General features: G+C 40.1%; 1 protein-coding gene across 2 annotated transcripts in view; it reads right to left on the bottom strand.

Annotated features, from left to right (window-relative positions):
• PPP3CA (protein phosphatase 3 catalytic subunit alpha) overlaps positions 1-18,896 on the bottom strand; it is a 253,942-nt gene that overhangs the window by 18,295 nt on the left and 216,751 nt on the right. For both annotated transcript variants that reach the window (XM_075860623.1, XM_075860622.1), the window contains exons 7-10: positions 9,922-9,999; positions 8,931-9,025; positions 6,143-6,268; positions 5,204-5,275 (exon numbers count right to left, since the gene is read on the bottom strand). In XM_075860623.1, the coding sequence (XP_075716738.1) occupies positions 5,204-5,275; positions 6,143-6,268; positions 8,931-9,025; positions 9,922-9,999 (371 nt within the window). The remainder of the gene's footprint in view (positions 1-5,203; positions 5,276-6,142; positions 6,269-8,930; positions 9,026-9,921; positions 10,000-18,896) is intronic.

Genomic DNA, 18,896 nt, shown 5'->3' with positions numbered 1-18,896 from the left:
CGTCTGAAAATACGGAGCTGTTTTCAAGGGAAAATAGCTCCTGATTTTCAGATGTTTTTTGAGCAACTCGCGTTTTTCGCTGCGTTTTCAATAGAGTCTATGAGAAAACGGCTCCAAAAACGTCCCAAGTAGTGTCCTGCACTTCTTTTGATGAGCCGTCGTTTTACGCGCCGTATTTTGGCAGCGACGCGTAAAATAACAGCTCGTCTGCACAGAACATCTTAAGACCCATTGTAAGCAATGGGCAGATGTTTGCCGACGTATTGGAGCCGTCTTTTCAGGTGTAATTCGAGGCGTAAAACGCCTCCATTACATCTGAAAAGAGGTCATGTCAACATACCCTAACAGCTCGATCCTTTGTGTCAGAGACAGGCAGGAGCCGCTGACAATGAAAGCATCAGCCCTGCTGACCTGACAGATACAGGTTTCCCCGCTAGATACAGCTGCTCGGTATACAGAATACAGAGCAGCTGTATCTAAAAAAGTAAAAATTATTTTTAATAAAATACATTTAGAAAGTTGCACTAAACTGGTATGACATTTTTATTACAAAAAAAAAAAAAAGAAGAAGATTTCAAAAGGTGTACATAGCCTTTCAATCAAAGCTGGACAAATCATGGCCGTCATGTCAAGTAAGAAATAAGCGATAAAATGTAATAGATTCTGGCTATATGCATCCGGGGAGCATGTCACATATGCATTTTATATAGCTCCCATTGACTTTGATAAGTGCTGTATAGATATGCGTGCAGTGAGCTACCCCTTGTGGTAGCTGAAGGCAGATGGGAATCTAAATGTAAGAAAAGGATTTGGAGTTCTGCATGACAAAAAAACAGTTGCTCTAACCCCTATGAAAATATATTACAAAATGAAACAGCACAAAGTCTTGTACCTATTCACAGTAAATACAACAGTGCCAGAACTATCCTGGCACTGCTTATAGGGGTTAACTTTTTTGCCACTGTTTATGTGGGACACATTGCTGGCACGCTACAATCTGGTGTCATAGTCCAACAAAATGCAGTACAATGCAAGTGAATAGGGTCTGCTGTGGATTTAAGAATCCAAGGCAGGCTCTAAACTTCTCAGGAAGCTACAGATTTTACCCATTGTACTGAAATACAACCCAGAACCCGATCACCGCCTGGATGCAGCGGCCAGCCACTGCCTCACCAGCTAGTAGCGGGGTTGGGGCCTACATCTATCAGACATTTATGGCATATCCTGTGGAAATGCCATAAATTTCTGTCGTGAGAAAACCCCTTGATGTGGATCTTAAAATATTATCTGCGGACCATATATACCTTGCTTGTACGCTGCTTAAACGCAGCACAACAAAGCACTACAATTTCACAATGCAAAACTTGTGTCACATTTGTCCACACTTAAGTTATAAATAATCACACCACAGCACACCCTAGAAATGTTAAATCCCTTTGAACATGAAGCTTAATTTGTTGCCACAAATATAAAGCATTAACAAAAAAAAAAGAAAAAAGAAAAGAAAAGGGAATTCTACATCCGGACTGACATTTTTTTCATAGTAAAACAAAATATCTGGCAAAGAACCCATTTTAAAAAAAAAGAACATTAACTGGATATGTAATAAATTACACAAAATTCTTCTAGAATATAAAATGTTAACTGCCTATACAAGGGCTGCACACATTAGTAGTAACGTTGCGTATCATTGGAAAATAAGCTGGTACATGACAATTCGAGAAGCTTTGGCCTACGTAGCTCACAGTGATGTAAGCCAATAGACGAAGATCTGAACTAAACAAAGCTAAAGCTGTTAAGACTGCATGGGGCGTAGTTTTTTTTATTTGATTTCTCGTCATGCCTAGGTATAAGTATAAAAAAAAAACAGCAATCTGAAGCAGATGCCCACACACTGTCCTCTCCAACCATAAAATACCTTTTTTCTGTGCATAAATAAGATGATCTTCTTAAGAAAATCCAGAGGAAAACACACAAAGAACAAACAAAGTTTGAAGGATGGAAAAGAAAAGGGAAAGTGTGAAACAACTACTAAAGTAAAAGGTGTCTGTAGAATAAAGCAAAGAAATTAGAAAAAATCCCCCAAAAGACTGAAGAACTGAGAAGGGACCGAACACACAAACGGCGAGAGGGTTAGGTGATGGCATGTAAAGTACTTTTCATCAGCCAGATTTCATTGACAAATGAAGAAGTGATGAGTATATAAAACAAGTCGTTTTCAGTCTGAAGTCAACAAGAGCCATTCAGTAGCTGGTAAATGCCATTATATTATCCAAAAAGAACACCCTTACATTCTTGTATTATCCGTGTTAGCAAGTAATCCACAAACTCTAAAGAGTGGGACAATGACAACATGCACAGACATCTACATAATGTAGAAGATAGCAGTAATATACATGCATCCATGCTGGACAAATCTTTAACAAGGCAATTTTTTGTTTTTCTTCCGTCAAACCCTATTACGTCCCAGCAACCCTGCCTGAAAACTCTACAAGGAATGCTCAGCCCTCTTACTTATTGTAAATGGGGGATAGGATGTGCAGGGCACACTGAAAAATAGGGCTAGAGAGTACCATGCTGGTTAGCCACATTATTTCCAAAATCAGCATGGGCATCTTGTCTACTACGGAAGTGCTGGAAGGCACATATTGCTTGCATGCCACTAGCACTTCTGCATCTTGCAGAGGAAGAGAGACTTTTTTCCCTCAATACCTACAAGCAGCATTGTGTATGAATGCTGTCTCATCCAAAAGCAACTAGCAGATTTGGGAACACATTTTGAATGCAGCTATGTATATGACGAAAATATTTATTAAAATGCCCTAGACAGAGTGCTGTGGTATGAAAATTTACTTTTTGGGCCACTGAATGGTTTCTGATTTACTAAAGGGTGGTCTGGTTTAGAAAACACATTTCCCCCATAATGAAATTCTAAGGGGAGAGAGCGTCTACTAACTGTGTAACGCTTCACTTCTCCTGCAGATATGCCGCAGGAGACCTGAACGCTCGCTGCCAGATTCTCGTGCAGATTACAGCTGAGCGTTAGGATCCAAGCAGCTGGACAGCCTGTAATCAGCTTTCTGTTGGGGGACACGTCTAACAAAAAGGAAAAGTCAAAAATAAACAAGTTCTTTGAACAAAATATAGTATTATAAAAATATTAGACAAAGGGAATCTTACAAAATTTACAACACAGATTTAGAATGATCGTATTGAAAAGGGTTTTTCCATCATAGTAAGGAGAAGCCCTTACAATTAATCCCGGTGGGGTCCACTTGCCTGGACTCCTGCCGATCCTTAGAATGAAGGGGCTGCAGCACTAGCTGTGCAGGAGAAAACACAACCGGAACTCTGGCCCACTGTTCTATAGATTGGTATTGGTCACAGATGTCAGACATGTACAGCATACAGCTGTATTTATATGTACAGTATAAGGCCCCATGCACACGACCGTGCCCGCAATCACGGCCCGGAAAATGCGAAAGAACGGACATGTTCCATAATTCCCGGAACATTTCCACGGCACTGACACCCTTCCGTAGTGCTACGGAAAGGTGTCAGTGTTCAATGAAAGTGAACGGCTCCGTTTTTGCGGACCGCAATTGCGGTCCGCAAAAACGGAGGTTTTTTACGGTCGTGTGCATGGGGCCTAATGATGTATTATAAATATGTAGAGTATATGGAAGTATTCTTTATATACACACACAGAATATGGAGGCTATATATACACACATACAGTACTTATTTGTGTGTGCAGTACTGTAGATCACTATTTCTGTATAGCTCTTATTATTTATTACACACCTATAGGTCATCACAAAGGTATAAGTAATGTGTAATAAGTGTGTAATTTAACTGGAGATACAGGAGAGCTTCGTGGGCATGCAGGTCTACCAACACATGAAAATGTATGAATGAAAAATGCTTCTACACTACTTGGTCAGCACTAGTCATGTAAAGTGAAAACAAAATGATAAATGAGGAATATAAAATCTATCTAGATAAACATTTACAAAGTTAGGCCCCATGCACACGACAGCAAAAAACCTCCGTTTTTGCGGACCGCAATTGCGGTCCGCAAAAACGGAGCCATTCACTTTCATTGAACACTGACACCTTTCCGTAGCACTACGGAGGGGTGTCCGTGCCGTGGAAATGTTCCGGGAATTATGGAACATGTCCGTTCTTTCGCATTTTGCGGGCCGTGCTCCCATACTTTGTATGGGAGCACGGCCCGAAAATGCGGCTGTCAGTCAGCGGCCGGCCGTGCTCGCAATCGCGGGCCGGGATTGCGGGCACGGTCATGTGCATGGGGCCTAAGGCCTTATTCACACGAACCTGTTATACGTCCGTGCTACGCGCGTGATTTTCACGCGCGTCACACGGACCTATGTAAGTGAATGGGGCCGTTTAGACGGTCAGTGAATTTCACGCAGCATATGTATGTTTCGCACAGCATGCACCCATTGAAGTCAATGGGTGCGTGCAAATCGCGCTCGGCACACGGAAGCACTTCTAGGTGCCGCGCGTGATTCGCGCAACAGTAGTAAAAAGAATGAATGAAAACAGAAAAGCCCCTCGTGCTTTTCTGTTTACAAACATAAAGTGTCATAATGATGCCGGCTACGCGAAAATCACGCAGCCACGCACCATATGCTGATGCCACACAGACCTTTTGCGCGCGCAAAACGCACACGCTCGTGTGAATCCGGCCTAATGCTTATGTCAAGAGTCCAAGGGACACATGCTGAAGACTTATGTGGTGCTGTGGGAAAGTAATATGCAGTTTAAAATAAGGACTTTAAATGACATCCGAAAGTTCTGACTTGACATGGATCTGTCACATAAAACATACGGGGGACAATGGTGACAGTGATTGACAGCCTTCACCTCCTACATTTAGGAGGGGAATTAGTCGGATTTAGTCGGATCTGGTTAGTAGGTCTCTAGAAGAACATATAGATCAAAAGTACAATAAATACATTGTAATAAAGTCTGTAGAAAGCAAACCAGCCATGAGTTAGCATAGTACCACACCAATTTCTTTCGAGTTATGCAAGGGCGCAAACCACATAAAATCCCAGTCAGTGAGTAAAATAATTCTGGTCCTTATACACTCACAACTACAATAGATGCAAATACATTTAGATTAAAATGTACATTAAAAAGCAAAAATAGGTTTCCAAAATCCAACTGTTCTTACCATCAGCATCTTCATCTGAGCAGAGTTCATCATCAGAGCAAATGCTAAGTACATTTACAAGCATCTCGGTCACTGTGGAACAAATAGACATGGTTTCCTTAATACTGAAGCTTTCTACCACATGTAAATATTCATGTATGAAGAACCAGTTCACCATTTTAAATATATCTATTCCTTGTTAATAATTAATCAAAATTCATAATTAAGAGTTAAAGGGGATTTTATATTTCAAAGAGACATGACCGAAGACATAATGGGTGGTGTTCCTGCGATCGGACAACTCCGGTGATGGAGTGATTGAATGAAGGTGTGGGGGGGGGGGGTCTGTAAATCCCCTGATACCGCCGGATGCTGATCAGAGGCTTCTGTAACTTCAGTCTACCATAGCAACTGATTTTAGTAGCACTACAAGAATTGGTCTTTTTTTTTTTTAAAACAAAATTTATTCGAGGCGATTGCTTTCTTGAGATGATATATATACTTCAGTCATAGACCTCATGTATACGTCCATATTACAGAGACACACAAACATTGTGGCATGTTCCTTAGCATGCCATATTGTGGTATTCTTCCCCTAGAAGCATTGTTTCTATGGTAGAAAATGAGGCTGCATAGAGGTGTATAACCCATTATATGGAATCTTAGGGGCACCGGCTTTGTTTGTGTACATGAGCCTTTACTGCAGATCGTATTTGAGTTTACCTAATCCTGTTACCAATGGAGACCGAGCATCTTGAACAAGAAAAGCTTCTACGTACCGTTCCATTCTACAAACACTACACGATAAAACTAATCCTGATCTCTTCTTGGAAGGGTTACATATTTGTTTGCTCATTGATAACATATCCAATTACTAATATTCTCTCTTAACTAACTGGTTGTATAGAATGGCCCTGTCCTTCTATTTAGGCATAAAGGGACCTTGATCTTTAAACATACCTTTTTCTCCAACAAATGGTAAGGACCAAGTAAAGACATCCATGAAATTTGGAAGCCAGTATGGATGAGGAGAACAGTTGAATTGTCTGATATTCATGACATTGTTCTCATACTTCAATACTGCAGCTGCAATAGGAGGAAGAAACAGAAAAGTCACTCTGGTATGCAGGGCATATAAGCCGATCATTATCCACAACCTGTGAAAAGCTAGAAATTCATGCAGACTTGGCGTCTTTGTGTTTTAGGTCATCTGTAGCAAGTGGAATACGGAGGACCAATCATCAGCTAAAAACTGACACTGCATGCTGAGTAGACCAGCAAAGCTGGTCGCCGAGCCGTAAATATGATGAAATGTGAAAACTCAACATGAACCTTGATGAAAACTGCTCCAGTGTAAAATTTATTACAGAATATAATGGTCTGTTGGCACACGACCTGACTCAAAAGTTATTACGATGGCATTTTAAATACACTCTAAATGCTTACTTGGCAACATTACCTCTGCTCTACAGGCTGCAGGTAATCTCAAGTTTAGGTGCCAAAAAGAAATCATTAAACTTAAACATGAGGTAAACTTTTTGAATACTCGAAGAAAAAGCAGCTTCCTAATATAGAAAGGTCAGAAAGCTTTATTGGTTTGTCGATCTCAAGAATATCAATTCTACATCACAACACGTGGCCTAGCAATAAATATTACCGATATTCAACCTCTTCCCACCACATGGTCTGTTTGTTCTAGTGCAAATCAGCCAGGTTATCTAGCTCTGTTTTCTACTTTAGCAAGTGAACCTCTATAGAGGTAACCGGCCCGGTCTAGTGCTTGGGGTGGATATGGATGTGCTTCTGAACTTAAGGCAATAAAAAAAAATTAAAAAAAAATCTTTAAGATAAAAATATAAACTTATATCTTTAAGAACACTTCAGTGCTATCACAGAGAACTTTACAAGTTAAATAATGCACCTAATGAAACTAAATTTCCAATGTATTTCTCCTACACAAAGATTTTCATAAAGTCTCAAACACCGGTTAAAAACAGTCATGAGCCGAGGTTTGACACTCGGAGGAATTTCCAATGGGCCCTCTGCCACAGTCTCTGTTACAAGATCACAACCAGAGGGGTCAGTCATAGGCAGCCATTGTGAAGAAGCCTAAACCGTATCCTGTGTCAACCCAATCTACGGTGCACAGCATCTATGGGGCTTCTCACATGTGACTTCCTGTCAGTACAAAGGAGCAGAGCATGGAAGTACGAGTGACATTATAGTATGGGTACATATACCTATCGTTATTAAACTAATTTTAGTTAACCCAAATTGTAACTGTGGAATAGTCCATTGGCCCCAAGAGTCTGTTCTCCATAATAAAGTGTATATGAACAAATCAGACCTTGCTGTAAACCTCTCTGCTATGGAACAACGTTTTTTTTCTTCACTGCCTTCCAAAAGTCATAACTTTTTTATGACATAGCCATATGAGGGCTTGTTTTTTTGTGGGAGAAGCTGTAGTTTTTCCTGTCACGCCATTCTTTGGGGGTTTCATTTCTATGGCATCCATCAGCCAGTAAAAACTTAATGTTCACTTTATTCATACGGGTTGATACGATTACAACGATACCAAATTTATATGTTTTACCACTTTTATAAAAAAAAAAAATTGCTTTGTGTCGCCATATTCTGAGAGCCATAACTATTTTTTTTATTGGTACCATTTTGGGGTACATGCAATTTGGGTGTTTTAATTATTTATTTTTATAAAGTCTTTACCGAGCGGGTTAAATAATGTTATATTGTAATAGTTCAGACTATTATGGCGATACCAGTTATGTTAACTTTTATTTTATTTTTTTTAACATTACTTTTGGGGGAAAAATGGGAAAAGGGTTAAATGTTGAATATAATTTTTTTTGGAACATTCAACAAAACTGTTAAATAAGGTTTTTTAAAAAAATTAGTCCCCCTAGGGGACATGATATACTGCAATACTAATGTATTGCAGTATATCGTGTTTTCTACAGTCTCCTATGAAGCTGTAACGGAGTACAAGGACGGCAGACCTGGGGGCCTTCATTGGGCCCCTAGGGTGCCATGACTAGCATCGTGTCACAGGGGGGGGCACGCTCACATCGAAGGGGGCCGCCCCATCATTCTAACGCTTTAGATTCGGTGGTCGGGTTTGACCACGGCATTTAATAGGTTAAACGGGCGGATTCAATGTGATCTTTGATTCATCCTGTTGCAGTGAGGTGGCGGCTGTATTACACAGCCGTCACCCGCTAAGTATGGAGCAAGCTCAGCCATGTCGTTAAGGGTTAAACGTAGTGTTTCTTAAAAACATTGTTTTACAGTTTTAGAATAGAGTTTCCTTAGATAGGCCCATGATCTTAATTAAATGAACACATTTGATATAACATCTATATTAATTCCAACTAATGTTTGTCAAGATGTAATCTATTCATGATGATTTATGAACAAACTGCAAGCCAACAATAAAGGTCACAGGTTTTTGTTTTTACAGAAACAGGATTTTTTGGTCGATTGTAGCACATCTCACATATCAAAAAGAATTATCTACTAATAGAATATCATTCTAGAGTTAGTCTAGTCTATATTCCTACCATTCTCAAATTAGAACTCCAGATCCTGGCACAAGTCTTCATACGCAGGACCAGTGCTTATTTTAACAGAACTAAAGCCAATTAAATTTTCATTTTATAAAGTCTAATAGAAGATTCAGATTTTGCTTGGATTCATTATAGTGTTTGCACTTTGCAAACAAAGTATCGTTTACCTTTATTATTGTATACATCTAGGTAATTTGGTGCTGAAAATATTGTGATTAAGGAGGGGAAGCCTGTTGTTTGGCTTTTTCTATACATACGATACCTGAAAACAATAAAACAAAAGTTAGGAAAATGTGTTACTGTTTTACGATGGACATTCATAATAGCACAATAGATGAATTGTTCTTGTAGGATAGAATGATTCTAACAATTTTGCCATTGGTAAATTGGGCTCAGTCTGTACAAGAAAAAAGTGCTATGTTATGTGAGGTTTAATAGTTTTAATGTAGACATTAAAGAGGCTCTGTCACTAGTTTAGTCATGCCCAATCTCCTAACTAATCTAATAGGCGCTGTCACATTGATAATGCTAGTGAAAATTTTGTCCCAAAAAGTTTATTATTTTAAAAGTTATGAGCTTTTTTTCTAAATATGCAAATAAGGCTATACTAGCCAAGTGGGCGTAAACACCAGGGATTCTCCTGAGGTGGAGCTACCTCACAGCCTCTGACGCTGTCCTATTAGCATTAACTGGCTTCACACACAGTGTGAGAGACTAAGGCTGGAGGGAAGGGGGTTCACTTAAAATAGCCAAATCTCGGGCTGTGTACCACCTAAAACAGATTCTAATCTTTCATATGCCACCGGGATTACAGTTCTAGCTGTGAAACAACCAGAGATATCACCAGTTGAAAACACAGTCAGAAATGGAAGCTGTATACGATATGAATACACAATTACCATTACTGACTGTGTCTTTAACTGGTGAAACTGGTGTTCATCTATTACAATGTAAGTGAAGCTCATGAGCATATTTTTTTTCTCTGTCAAGTGTCATCTTATGACCAGCAGTGACGCACATTACAGGTCTTCAATGGGGATCCTTATATACGATCAGCGACAATTACATTTTTGAAATCCAAAAGCTTCATTAATACAATACTTAGCATCACATCTCGTGTGTTATAGAGTTAATTCTAATAACACATAAATAACTTACCCAGCATCCTGGGCTTCATGAGCTCGAAGTATAGATAACAAGTTATTGTGCTGAAGGAATTCACAGACAGCTGGATAGCTGGGAAGGAAAAATAACAATCTTCATTAGTAAGTGGCACATTCATTTAACTAAATACCAACTTAATTAAAGGGGCTTTTCCATGAGAGACATTTAATGACATATCCACAGGATATGTCCTAAAAGTCACATAGATGCGGGTCCCACACCTATCTCCAGAATGGGGCACCCTAAACCCTGTTCAGCTACTCTGTGTTGCGGCTGAATGAGGTGAATTCCGACCATGAAAAAGGTTATATGGTCGTAAGTTACGTAAACAAAGCAGCTCGCTGAGCTACGCTGTTTCTGTGAATTCCATAGAACTGAATGGAAGTTACGGAAACTACTATGGGAGTTACAGAAACAGCATAGCTCAGTGAGCTACGCTGTTTACGTAACTCCCGACCATATAACCAGGAAGTGGCCGGGAGTCAGCGAGTTCAGACAAAGCTAGAACGGAGTTTAGGGGGCCCTGTTCTAGAGATAGGTGTGGGTCCCAGAGGTTGGACCCGCATCTGACATTTATGACATATCCTGTGGATATGTAATAAACATCTCTCATGGGAAAACCCCTTTAACTTTACCAATATTTTTATTTTAAAGGAGCCCAAAGTTTACCCTCCTAACAACCATAGTATTTTGGCCCTCAGTGACGAGGCAATTTTGTGCACGTGGTGATTTTTTTACCCTAATGTTTTTATTCGTTGGGTTACACCAATATTTTTGCATCAGTTGAATGGTGGTATAAAGTGCTATTTATTTAAAAAGGCAGAAAATACATGGTTGTCATTTCTTTTATTTGGTAAACTCACACGTTCTTAAATTAATTTAATTTGTTTAGATTGCATTTCAGATTAATACCTAAATTAATACTTAAATAAACACTTAAAGCCTTTTTGCCTCAATGATTTAGAAGTGTAGTAATGTAATTTATTTTCCTCTTATTTTAGGCTAACTATTGTGCTTACCCATACATTTAGGTATTTTAGGTAGCAAATCTGAGCTTTCCCATTCCTATAATAACCCATGTGTAACAGGTTACCAGAACTGAACAGTTGTGTCTTTTTCCACCTTACTATCTATGTAACAAGTCCATCAAGCTCAAAGTATTATCCAGGGATGTACAAAGCGTGAAGGGGCAAACTTGAATTAAATCCTCCGACCCTTGGAGAGGGAATCCCTAACATGGGTTCTCTCCAACGAATGGGATGCAGCCAACCTGGTCTGGGCCCCTTATCACCAGGGGCCACAACATAGCAGCCACATGGTTTGCCCCTATGGTATATACATACTTGAAGCCAGTTTTCTATTATGTAGTTTTGAAAAATGAGGCCAGTGACGAACATAGAAGATGAGGGCTGTTTTTAGATTTGCTCTGGTGCCCCTCCAATTATTGTGCCACATAGGACAGAAAGTCTGGTCTTTATTTTCCACTACATGCCCTTCCCATGACCCTTGAGCCAAGTCTTCATTCTGTGCTTGCTAACAATGCAATTTTTTGTGGAGAGGGGAGATCTGCACAAATTCCCAATAGCAAAAGGAATGATACAAATCAGGGCTGGCCCCCTCTGCAAGGGCCCCATAGCAGCCACATGTTCTGCCTGTATAATATGTATGCCCTTGGTATTATCCTACAGTGTTGATCCAGTAGAAGGCAAAAACAAAAAAACATTGTTAAGCTGACATTTAAAACACTACGCTCACTAGTAGATAAATAACCAACTAAATGTTAATTCTTGTTTAACAGTTGTCCACTAAGCCTTGGTCATACGGGGTTTGTAGGAAAAGATTTTGCCTATGGTTATTATGCAAAAGACAGGTCAAGCAACAGATGATAGAATAGGCAGTGCTTTGGTTCTGTTGCTTATGACCATAAATAAGACATCGTTTTTGATTGTAGCATAGCAGTAGCATGAAAGTACATGGGATTAAATTGGTGAAGATAGAACAATCTATAGCTGATCAGAGTAATGTTTCAAGTAAAGGCTCACGTACATGCACTGACTATTGTTATAGTGCAAAGAATCCCAGTGTAAATAGACACAATGATCAAACAACACAATTTCTCTAAATGTAAAAGATTGACCTCAACGTTACGGAGTTACATTACCAGTCCAATTGAAAATATGTGTTCAAAATATGTTCTAGTTTGCATCGATCTTATGCTCATTACGATCTTGGGATATACCCAGCACTACACATATTCAAGTCCGCACCAGCCAAGTTAGGAATCTAGCCTCAGACGGCAGTCCTGAACCATCCCAGAAGTGCCAGAATTTCAACAAAACCCCCCCTTCTGCTCTGCATGTTTAAAAAAACACTAACGAGCAGCGCTGGTCTCTAGAACGGATCGGAAGGAAACCGCTTGTTGGGCGACAGCTGCAGGTCTGTCTCAGGAAATGTATGGGTCAAGTACGGCAGGCAATGCTTAAGGGCATGTGTGACTGGCAATGCATGAGGGTATGTTTGGCAGGCAATGTAAGGGGGCATATGTGGCTGGAAATGTAAAATGACAGATCTGGCCCTGGGCACGGGTGTCATGTGGTGAGATAATTATCCCCGCTGTACCTGATCAGCTGACAGCAGCACCTTCCAGCACAGCCAAGAGTCGCCTAAGAGCAGCTACATCAGTGGAATGTCCGCTCCATTGACTCCAGAAATGTTCAATTGGTGCCAGCCAGGCAGCCCAAATTGGCCAACTAGGATGGGTCCCCTGCACAACACTCTACCTTTGCCATCTGCTCAGAGACAGGGTGCTGGATGGATGCACATTTATCTACTGTGCTCCATGGTTAGAAGGTATGTGCATCAAATGTCTTATTTTGATGTCCAAGAACATGTTTCATATGTTCAGTAAAATTAGCCATCTGGTGTGCAGAGGACAGCGATAAATGTTAGTGGGAGAGAGTACTCTACTGAGTTTGAAATGAGTGTAGGTGCAAGTCCTCAAGGATCCCACTGTTACAGACCCACAATATATCCAGATAGCTAGAAAGTAGGACAGTACACAATTCGTTGAATGCAAAAATGTGTGTAGATTTATTAGGCTCCAGAATGAGCAAATGTGGGCAACGTTTCGGATCAAGATGGTCCTTTATCAAGCAATGTTGTGAAGTAGCGGGACATGCGGTCGCCAAGGGAGCGATGAATGTCAACACAGCAACACAGAAGACTTATTCTCTTCACCTCCTGACACCAACCAGCGTTCTAAAACGGTGTGTGTTGGTGCCTGGAGATAAAGAGGAACCGGGAGCAAGGAGCATGATGTTAGATCTGAGAAGACTCAAGATTTAATGTTCTACCATACTTTGCATACTGCCTGTTTTCCTTGAAAAGACCACTTTTTAATGCAATTTTGGGTAGGTACACATTTCATACAGTGACTGTTCAACCAAGAACCATCAGCTGTTAACCCAGTTTTCCTAGATTCTGGTTGGCGAGCAGATCAATTCGCTCAAACACAAAATATTTTTGTTAAGTGACTCAGCTAAGAACATTTTGCATATCAGGTTAAACCCTGAGAGAAGAAAAGGGTTTTCTTCAAAGAAAATAAGCAAATTAGGAGAGGCATCTTCTTTATAAATGTCGGGAACAAAGGGAAATGCATTTTCTCTGATCAAAAGTAAAACGTTTCCAAAAAGTTAAAGAGAATCTATACCAGTATAGTCACAGACAGCGCTGACCTCATTATACTTTATGCAGAAAACATTTATCCAATTGCATTTAGGTTAATACACTGGAACGTAAGATGTTGTCATGGTAGCAGCTGCCTTACATAGATGGCAAACAATAACGAACGTGTCAATTGTATAGATTTAGGGGAAAAAAAGACAAAATAATAATTCGACATCTCTCCTAAACATTAGGGATAGTGTTAAACCTTAGGATTTAATTGAAACAGATTCACCTAAATCTCAATAGAATGCAGGTCTATACGCTGACTTTCTGAAGCGTACCTCCGAACATTTCGGTGATCAAGAAGGGACATTTATATATGATGTCTACTTTATACAACCCCTTTAAAATGCCTTTGAATAACATTAAATGTCAGGTTTTGACAGGAATCCGAAATGCATATAAACTCCCAAAGTTTACATTACTCTATGATTCATTGCAGTTAGGAACCAGAATAGATTTTTGAAGCAACGTAACATTTATTTAATCCAAATCTAATAAACAATTCCAATAGAGCTTGATACTGCAGAATAATGAGGGACAGCGTTTGGGGTCAAAGGAGTTTGCTAAAGCCATAATGATAGCACAGTACATTGCATTGCTGTATCCCAACTGTGGACATTTGGGATTATTTCTAATCAGGACATGATCTGACCTAGAAATCATTTGCAGAATAATTGTTTTTTTAATGAAATTGGCATCAGTTTGTGTATGGTTGGGAAATCAAACTGTAAGGTCTATTGGGGCACATAACTAATTTAATGAACAAAGGAACTGCACAGAACCCTGAAATCTTTTGGTATTACACATCCCAGAACAGTAAAAAATAGTGTAGTACCGTGTTAGCCAGAGACAATATGAAATGTTAAATACTTTTGTGTCAAAAAAGACAAAAGTATAGAAGGTATGATACCTTTATTGGCTAACCATAAAAGTTCTATATGCAGCTTTCAGAGCACACAGGCCCCTTCTTCAGGTGTGTTAACAAATGAATGACTTAGAAAAAAGCACAACATTTAGATGTCACACAAAGACAATTAGTACATGAGGTGATACATCATTAAGATAAGCCGGGGCAATAAAACTGAGGTTATAGGGGTGATGACTTAGGAGATGAGGAATCTGGAGTCAGTCTGATGGGGGATGTGACGTGTGTCCATGTAGTGGCTCATAAATCCAGGTGTTCGATTGAGGCTTTTTGTCAATGACTGGAATTTTACCATCAGCTTGAAGTCCCAAATTTTTCTCTCTCTGTTTTTACAATGACCCTTCAGAATGAGTACCTTTAAATCTGCCAAACTGTGATCAGGTCCAGAGAAATGTTTTCCCACGGGTGTATCCACCTCCTATTTTATTGTAGGTCTGTGAAGATTCATCCTGGTTTCTAGTTTTTGTATTGTTTCACCAATGTAGATTCCTGTATTGATGCACCTTGTACACAGGATCATGTACACTACATTGGAGGATGTACAGGAAGAACGTGCCAGTGATGTTATAGTCCTGTTGGGTCTTTGGTATGTGGATGGTGTTTGATGACAAGATGTTGGTACAGGTCTTGCATTTTCTATTGTTGCAAGGAAAAGTGCCAGTCTCTTATTGGTGATGAGAGGGCACTTCTGACCAGGAGATTCCTTAGGTTTGGTGGCTGTTTGTATGCAAACCTAACCTAAGGAATCTCCAGGTCAAAAGTGCCCTCTCATCACCATCAGAGACTGGCACTTTTCCTTGCAACAATAGAAAATGCAAGACCTGTACCAACATCTTGTCATCAAACACCATCCACATACCAAACACGCAGCAGGACTATAAAATCCCTGGCACGTTCTCCTGTACATCCTCCAATGTAGTGTACATGATCCTGTGTACAAGGTGCATCAATACAGGAATCTACATTGGTGAAACAATACAAAAACTATAAACCAGGATGAATCTTCACAGACATACAATAAAACAGGAGGTGGATACACCCGTGGGAAACCATTTCTCTGGACCTGATCACAGTTTGGCAGATTTAAAGGTACTAATTCTGAAGGGTCATTTTAAAAACAACAGAGAGAGAAAAATTTGGGAATTCAAGCGGATAACATTCCAGTCATTGACACAAGGCCTCAATCTAACACCTGGATTTATGAGCCACTACATGGACACACATCACATCCCCCATCAGACTGACTCCAGATCCCTCATCTCCTAAGTCATCACCCCTATAACCTCCGTTTTATTGCCCCAGTTTATCCTAATGATGTATCACGTCATGTACTAATTGTCTTTGTGTAACATCTAAATGTGCTTTTTTCTACGTCATTCATTTGTTAACTCACCTGAAGAAGGGGCCTGTGTGCTCTGAAAGCTGCATATAGAACTTTTATGGTTAGCCAATAAAGGTATCATACCTACTATACTTTTGTCTTTTGTGACACAAAAGTATTTAACGTTTCACATCCCGGAACAAAAAGCGCTTTTACACAGGCAAATGAGTGTTCATATAAACACTTGTTCCAGATCATTGCCCTGTGTAAACAGGGCAACGATCACCCGATGAACAAGCCAACGCTCATTCATCGGCTGATCGTATCGTTTATGCAGCAGAAAATATTATCGTTGTCAGCAACACATTTCCCTGTCTAAACAGGGAGACATGCTGCCGACATAACGGAAATGTATTAGGACGAGCGATCGCAGTCCCCATGCATTACTGATCATTGCTCCTTGTGAAAGGAGCAAACGAGCGCCGATTAACGAGCGGTCTCGTTGAACGGCACACGTTGTTACAACTAAAATCGGCCGGTGTAAAAGGACCCTAAGGGATAACCCAAAGATAGAGAAATTGCTTCTGTAAATGCTGGTTAAATTCAGTCGTAGAACATTGAACTCTGGGACCAAAGCTGTAGGGGCGGCTCACCCTTGACTACATTGTTGTATCTGCGCACCATGATATTGTACATGGAGATCACTGTATGCAAACTCGTCCTTGTACCTATACAGTCATGGACACACATGAACAGTTTTCCCCAGTAGCCATGGCCCCAACATTAGCTAAAACGGATGTTTGAACATGGGAGGTGTAACATTCTATTAATAATAATCCCAGAAACAGAAATTCACCTTAAATGCTGGTAAAGAAAAGTCCCTAAGATTTAGCTCCCCCTTCGTTTCATTCACGTCCCCACAATAAAATATGGACTCAAAAGTAAGAAGGATAATAATACTTTATTTCTTACATCCTAATTCCACAAAATAAAAAACATTTTACCAGTTTAACATTTCACAAGACGCGGAGACATCTTCCAGAACTGCTTCTGACTACAAGGATGGAGCCTCCCTGACCTATTCTCCCCCAGGCCCCTATTCAAATTATCGTCAGTTGATTTTGGTAGACGACTAGACCCCATAGCTACGGAGACAGGAAGTGATGTCATTGAATTGAGAGATGAAGACCGGAGGATGTCATTTAGAGCAGCAGGGGGCACCATCGCACAGGAAATTGCCTGCAATCATATTATATAGTATGCTATATCTGTTACATAAGTCACATGTTTGTCACACAGCTAAAGAGCCGCACTGCAATGTAAGCTTGACATTTTTACAACACGGTAAACGCTCTAACAGCAAAACCCCAAAAATCAATGGAAGGATTGCTTTTTATTTCCATTCCAGCTAACAAATAATTCTCTTTCAGTTTTTCAGGACATTATATGGTACAATAAATGGTAACATTAAAAAATACAACTCGGCCCACAAAAAACAAGCCCTCATACGGCTATGTTGAATGAAAAATAATATGGGAATGGGATAAGCTGCTCCTCTTTAACCATCTTGTGACGACTGCAATATGCCAATTCAAACCACAGGGACGTTTAGCTCACAAAGAACAAAACACATGACCGATTCTTCCTTCATCATCCTATGTGTGGCAGAGTAAAAAGTGGACGACATAACTTACCCTATACGGAGCAGCTTAATGACAAGGACTATATTGAGGATACAGATTCTTCTATACAATACACTCTCAGATTTAATACATAAAATCACAATATTACTAGTTTGTCAGGTCCAGCACAAGACAAATGGTTAAAGTGTGTAGATTTTCTCTTGAGGAAAGGTAGTAATAAAAAATGATTTTCCTGCAATGACAATGATAAACTATCCTATCAAAGTTAATTATGCAGCAATCACAAAGCCTAGTAAATACTACAATTTTAGTGCCCTTGTCTAGCTTTCCATGCCTATGAATTTTAAATACGTTCTTCCTGGTAAAATCCCTGGGTCTACTAACCCGCATATGCTTAATTAAAAGCATATGAAAGTCAAAGGGGGGGGGAGGGGACGACCTTGGGACCCCCTCTATGAGACAGGACAAGGGAAATGATTGGGCTGAAGCGGCTTCCCCCAGCAAAACTGCTGTACAGAATACATTAAGGGGAGAATTTGTTAACTTTTCAACGCCAGTTTTCTAGCGGAGAAAAGTTGCAAACGGAACAAAGACTATTATGCCGTTTCTGTTTCTCACAGCAGTTGTTTGAAAAGTGGGCAGAGCATGTAGAATTTTTGTTCCAACCCTTCCCTTTTTCCCATCCCTTGGATGAACTTGATGGACATACGTCTTTGTTCAACTGTACTAACTATGTAACTATGAGGAAGAGGGTGGGGCAACCCCCACCCAGACAAATTTACCATAATTTATGCTAGAAACCGATTAGCGTAGATTCCACTTTCTGGTACACGGACGGCTAGAGATGCGCCTTTTAATAAATTAGGCACATTTAACTTTCTTTATAATAAGACTGGTGCATGAAACGCCAGACTTAATAAATTCCCCCATTATATCTACACGTAGGAAGACACTACACATAAACTCATAACTATGGAAAATATGCAAATATATAGAAAACTAATGAGAGTTTTGACCAATCCAGGCCCATTCTTTCACTTGAATCAGACTGAAGCTTACTTTGGACATATAAGAAGAAGACTGGAGAACTGTTCACTGGAAAAGACAATTGTGCTCTCAAGAGTTGAAAGAAATTGAGAAGTCCGAAGACTCAAAGAGACCAGGAGGCTTCCGGTACCATCGGCAAGATGGCGCCGGCTCAGAGCCGGCGTCATCAGCAGTGGGTGTCCGCTGTATGTTACAGCGGACACCCCGATCTATCGCCAGGAACCGGAGCTAGCTCCGATTCCTGGCATTAACCCCTTTAATGCAGCGATTCAATGCAATCGCTGCATCAAAGTGGTTTGTATGC

This window comes from Rhinoderma darwinii, chromosome 1 (genome assembly GCF_050947455.1).
Source record: "Rhinoderma darwinii isolate aRhiDar2 chromosome 1, aRhiDar2.hap1, whole genome shotgun sequence".
In the NCBI taxonomy this organism is placed as follows: domain Eukaryota; kingdom Metazoa; phylum Chordata; class Amphibia; order Anura; family Rhinodermatidae; genus Rhinoderma; species Rhinoderma darwinii.
The sequence above is the reverse complement of the archived record's forward strand: the minus strand, read 5'-3'. Positions and strand labels throughout refer to the sequence as shown.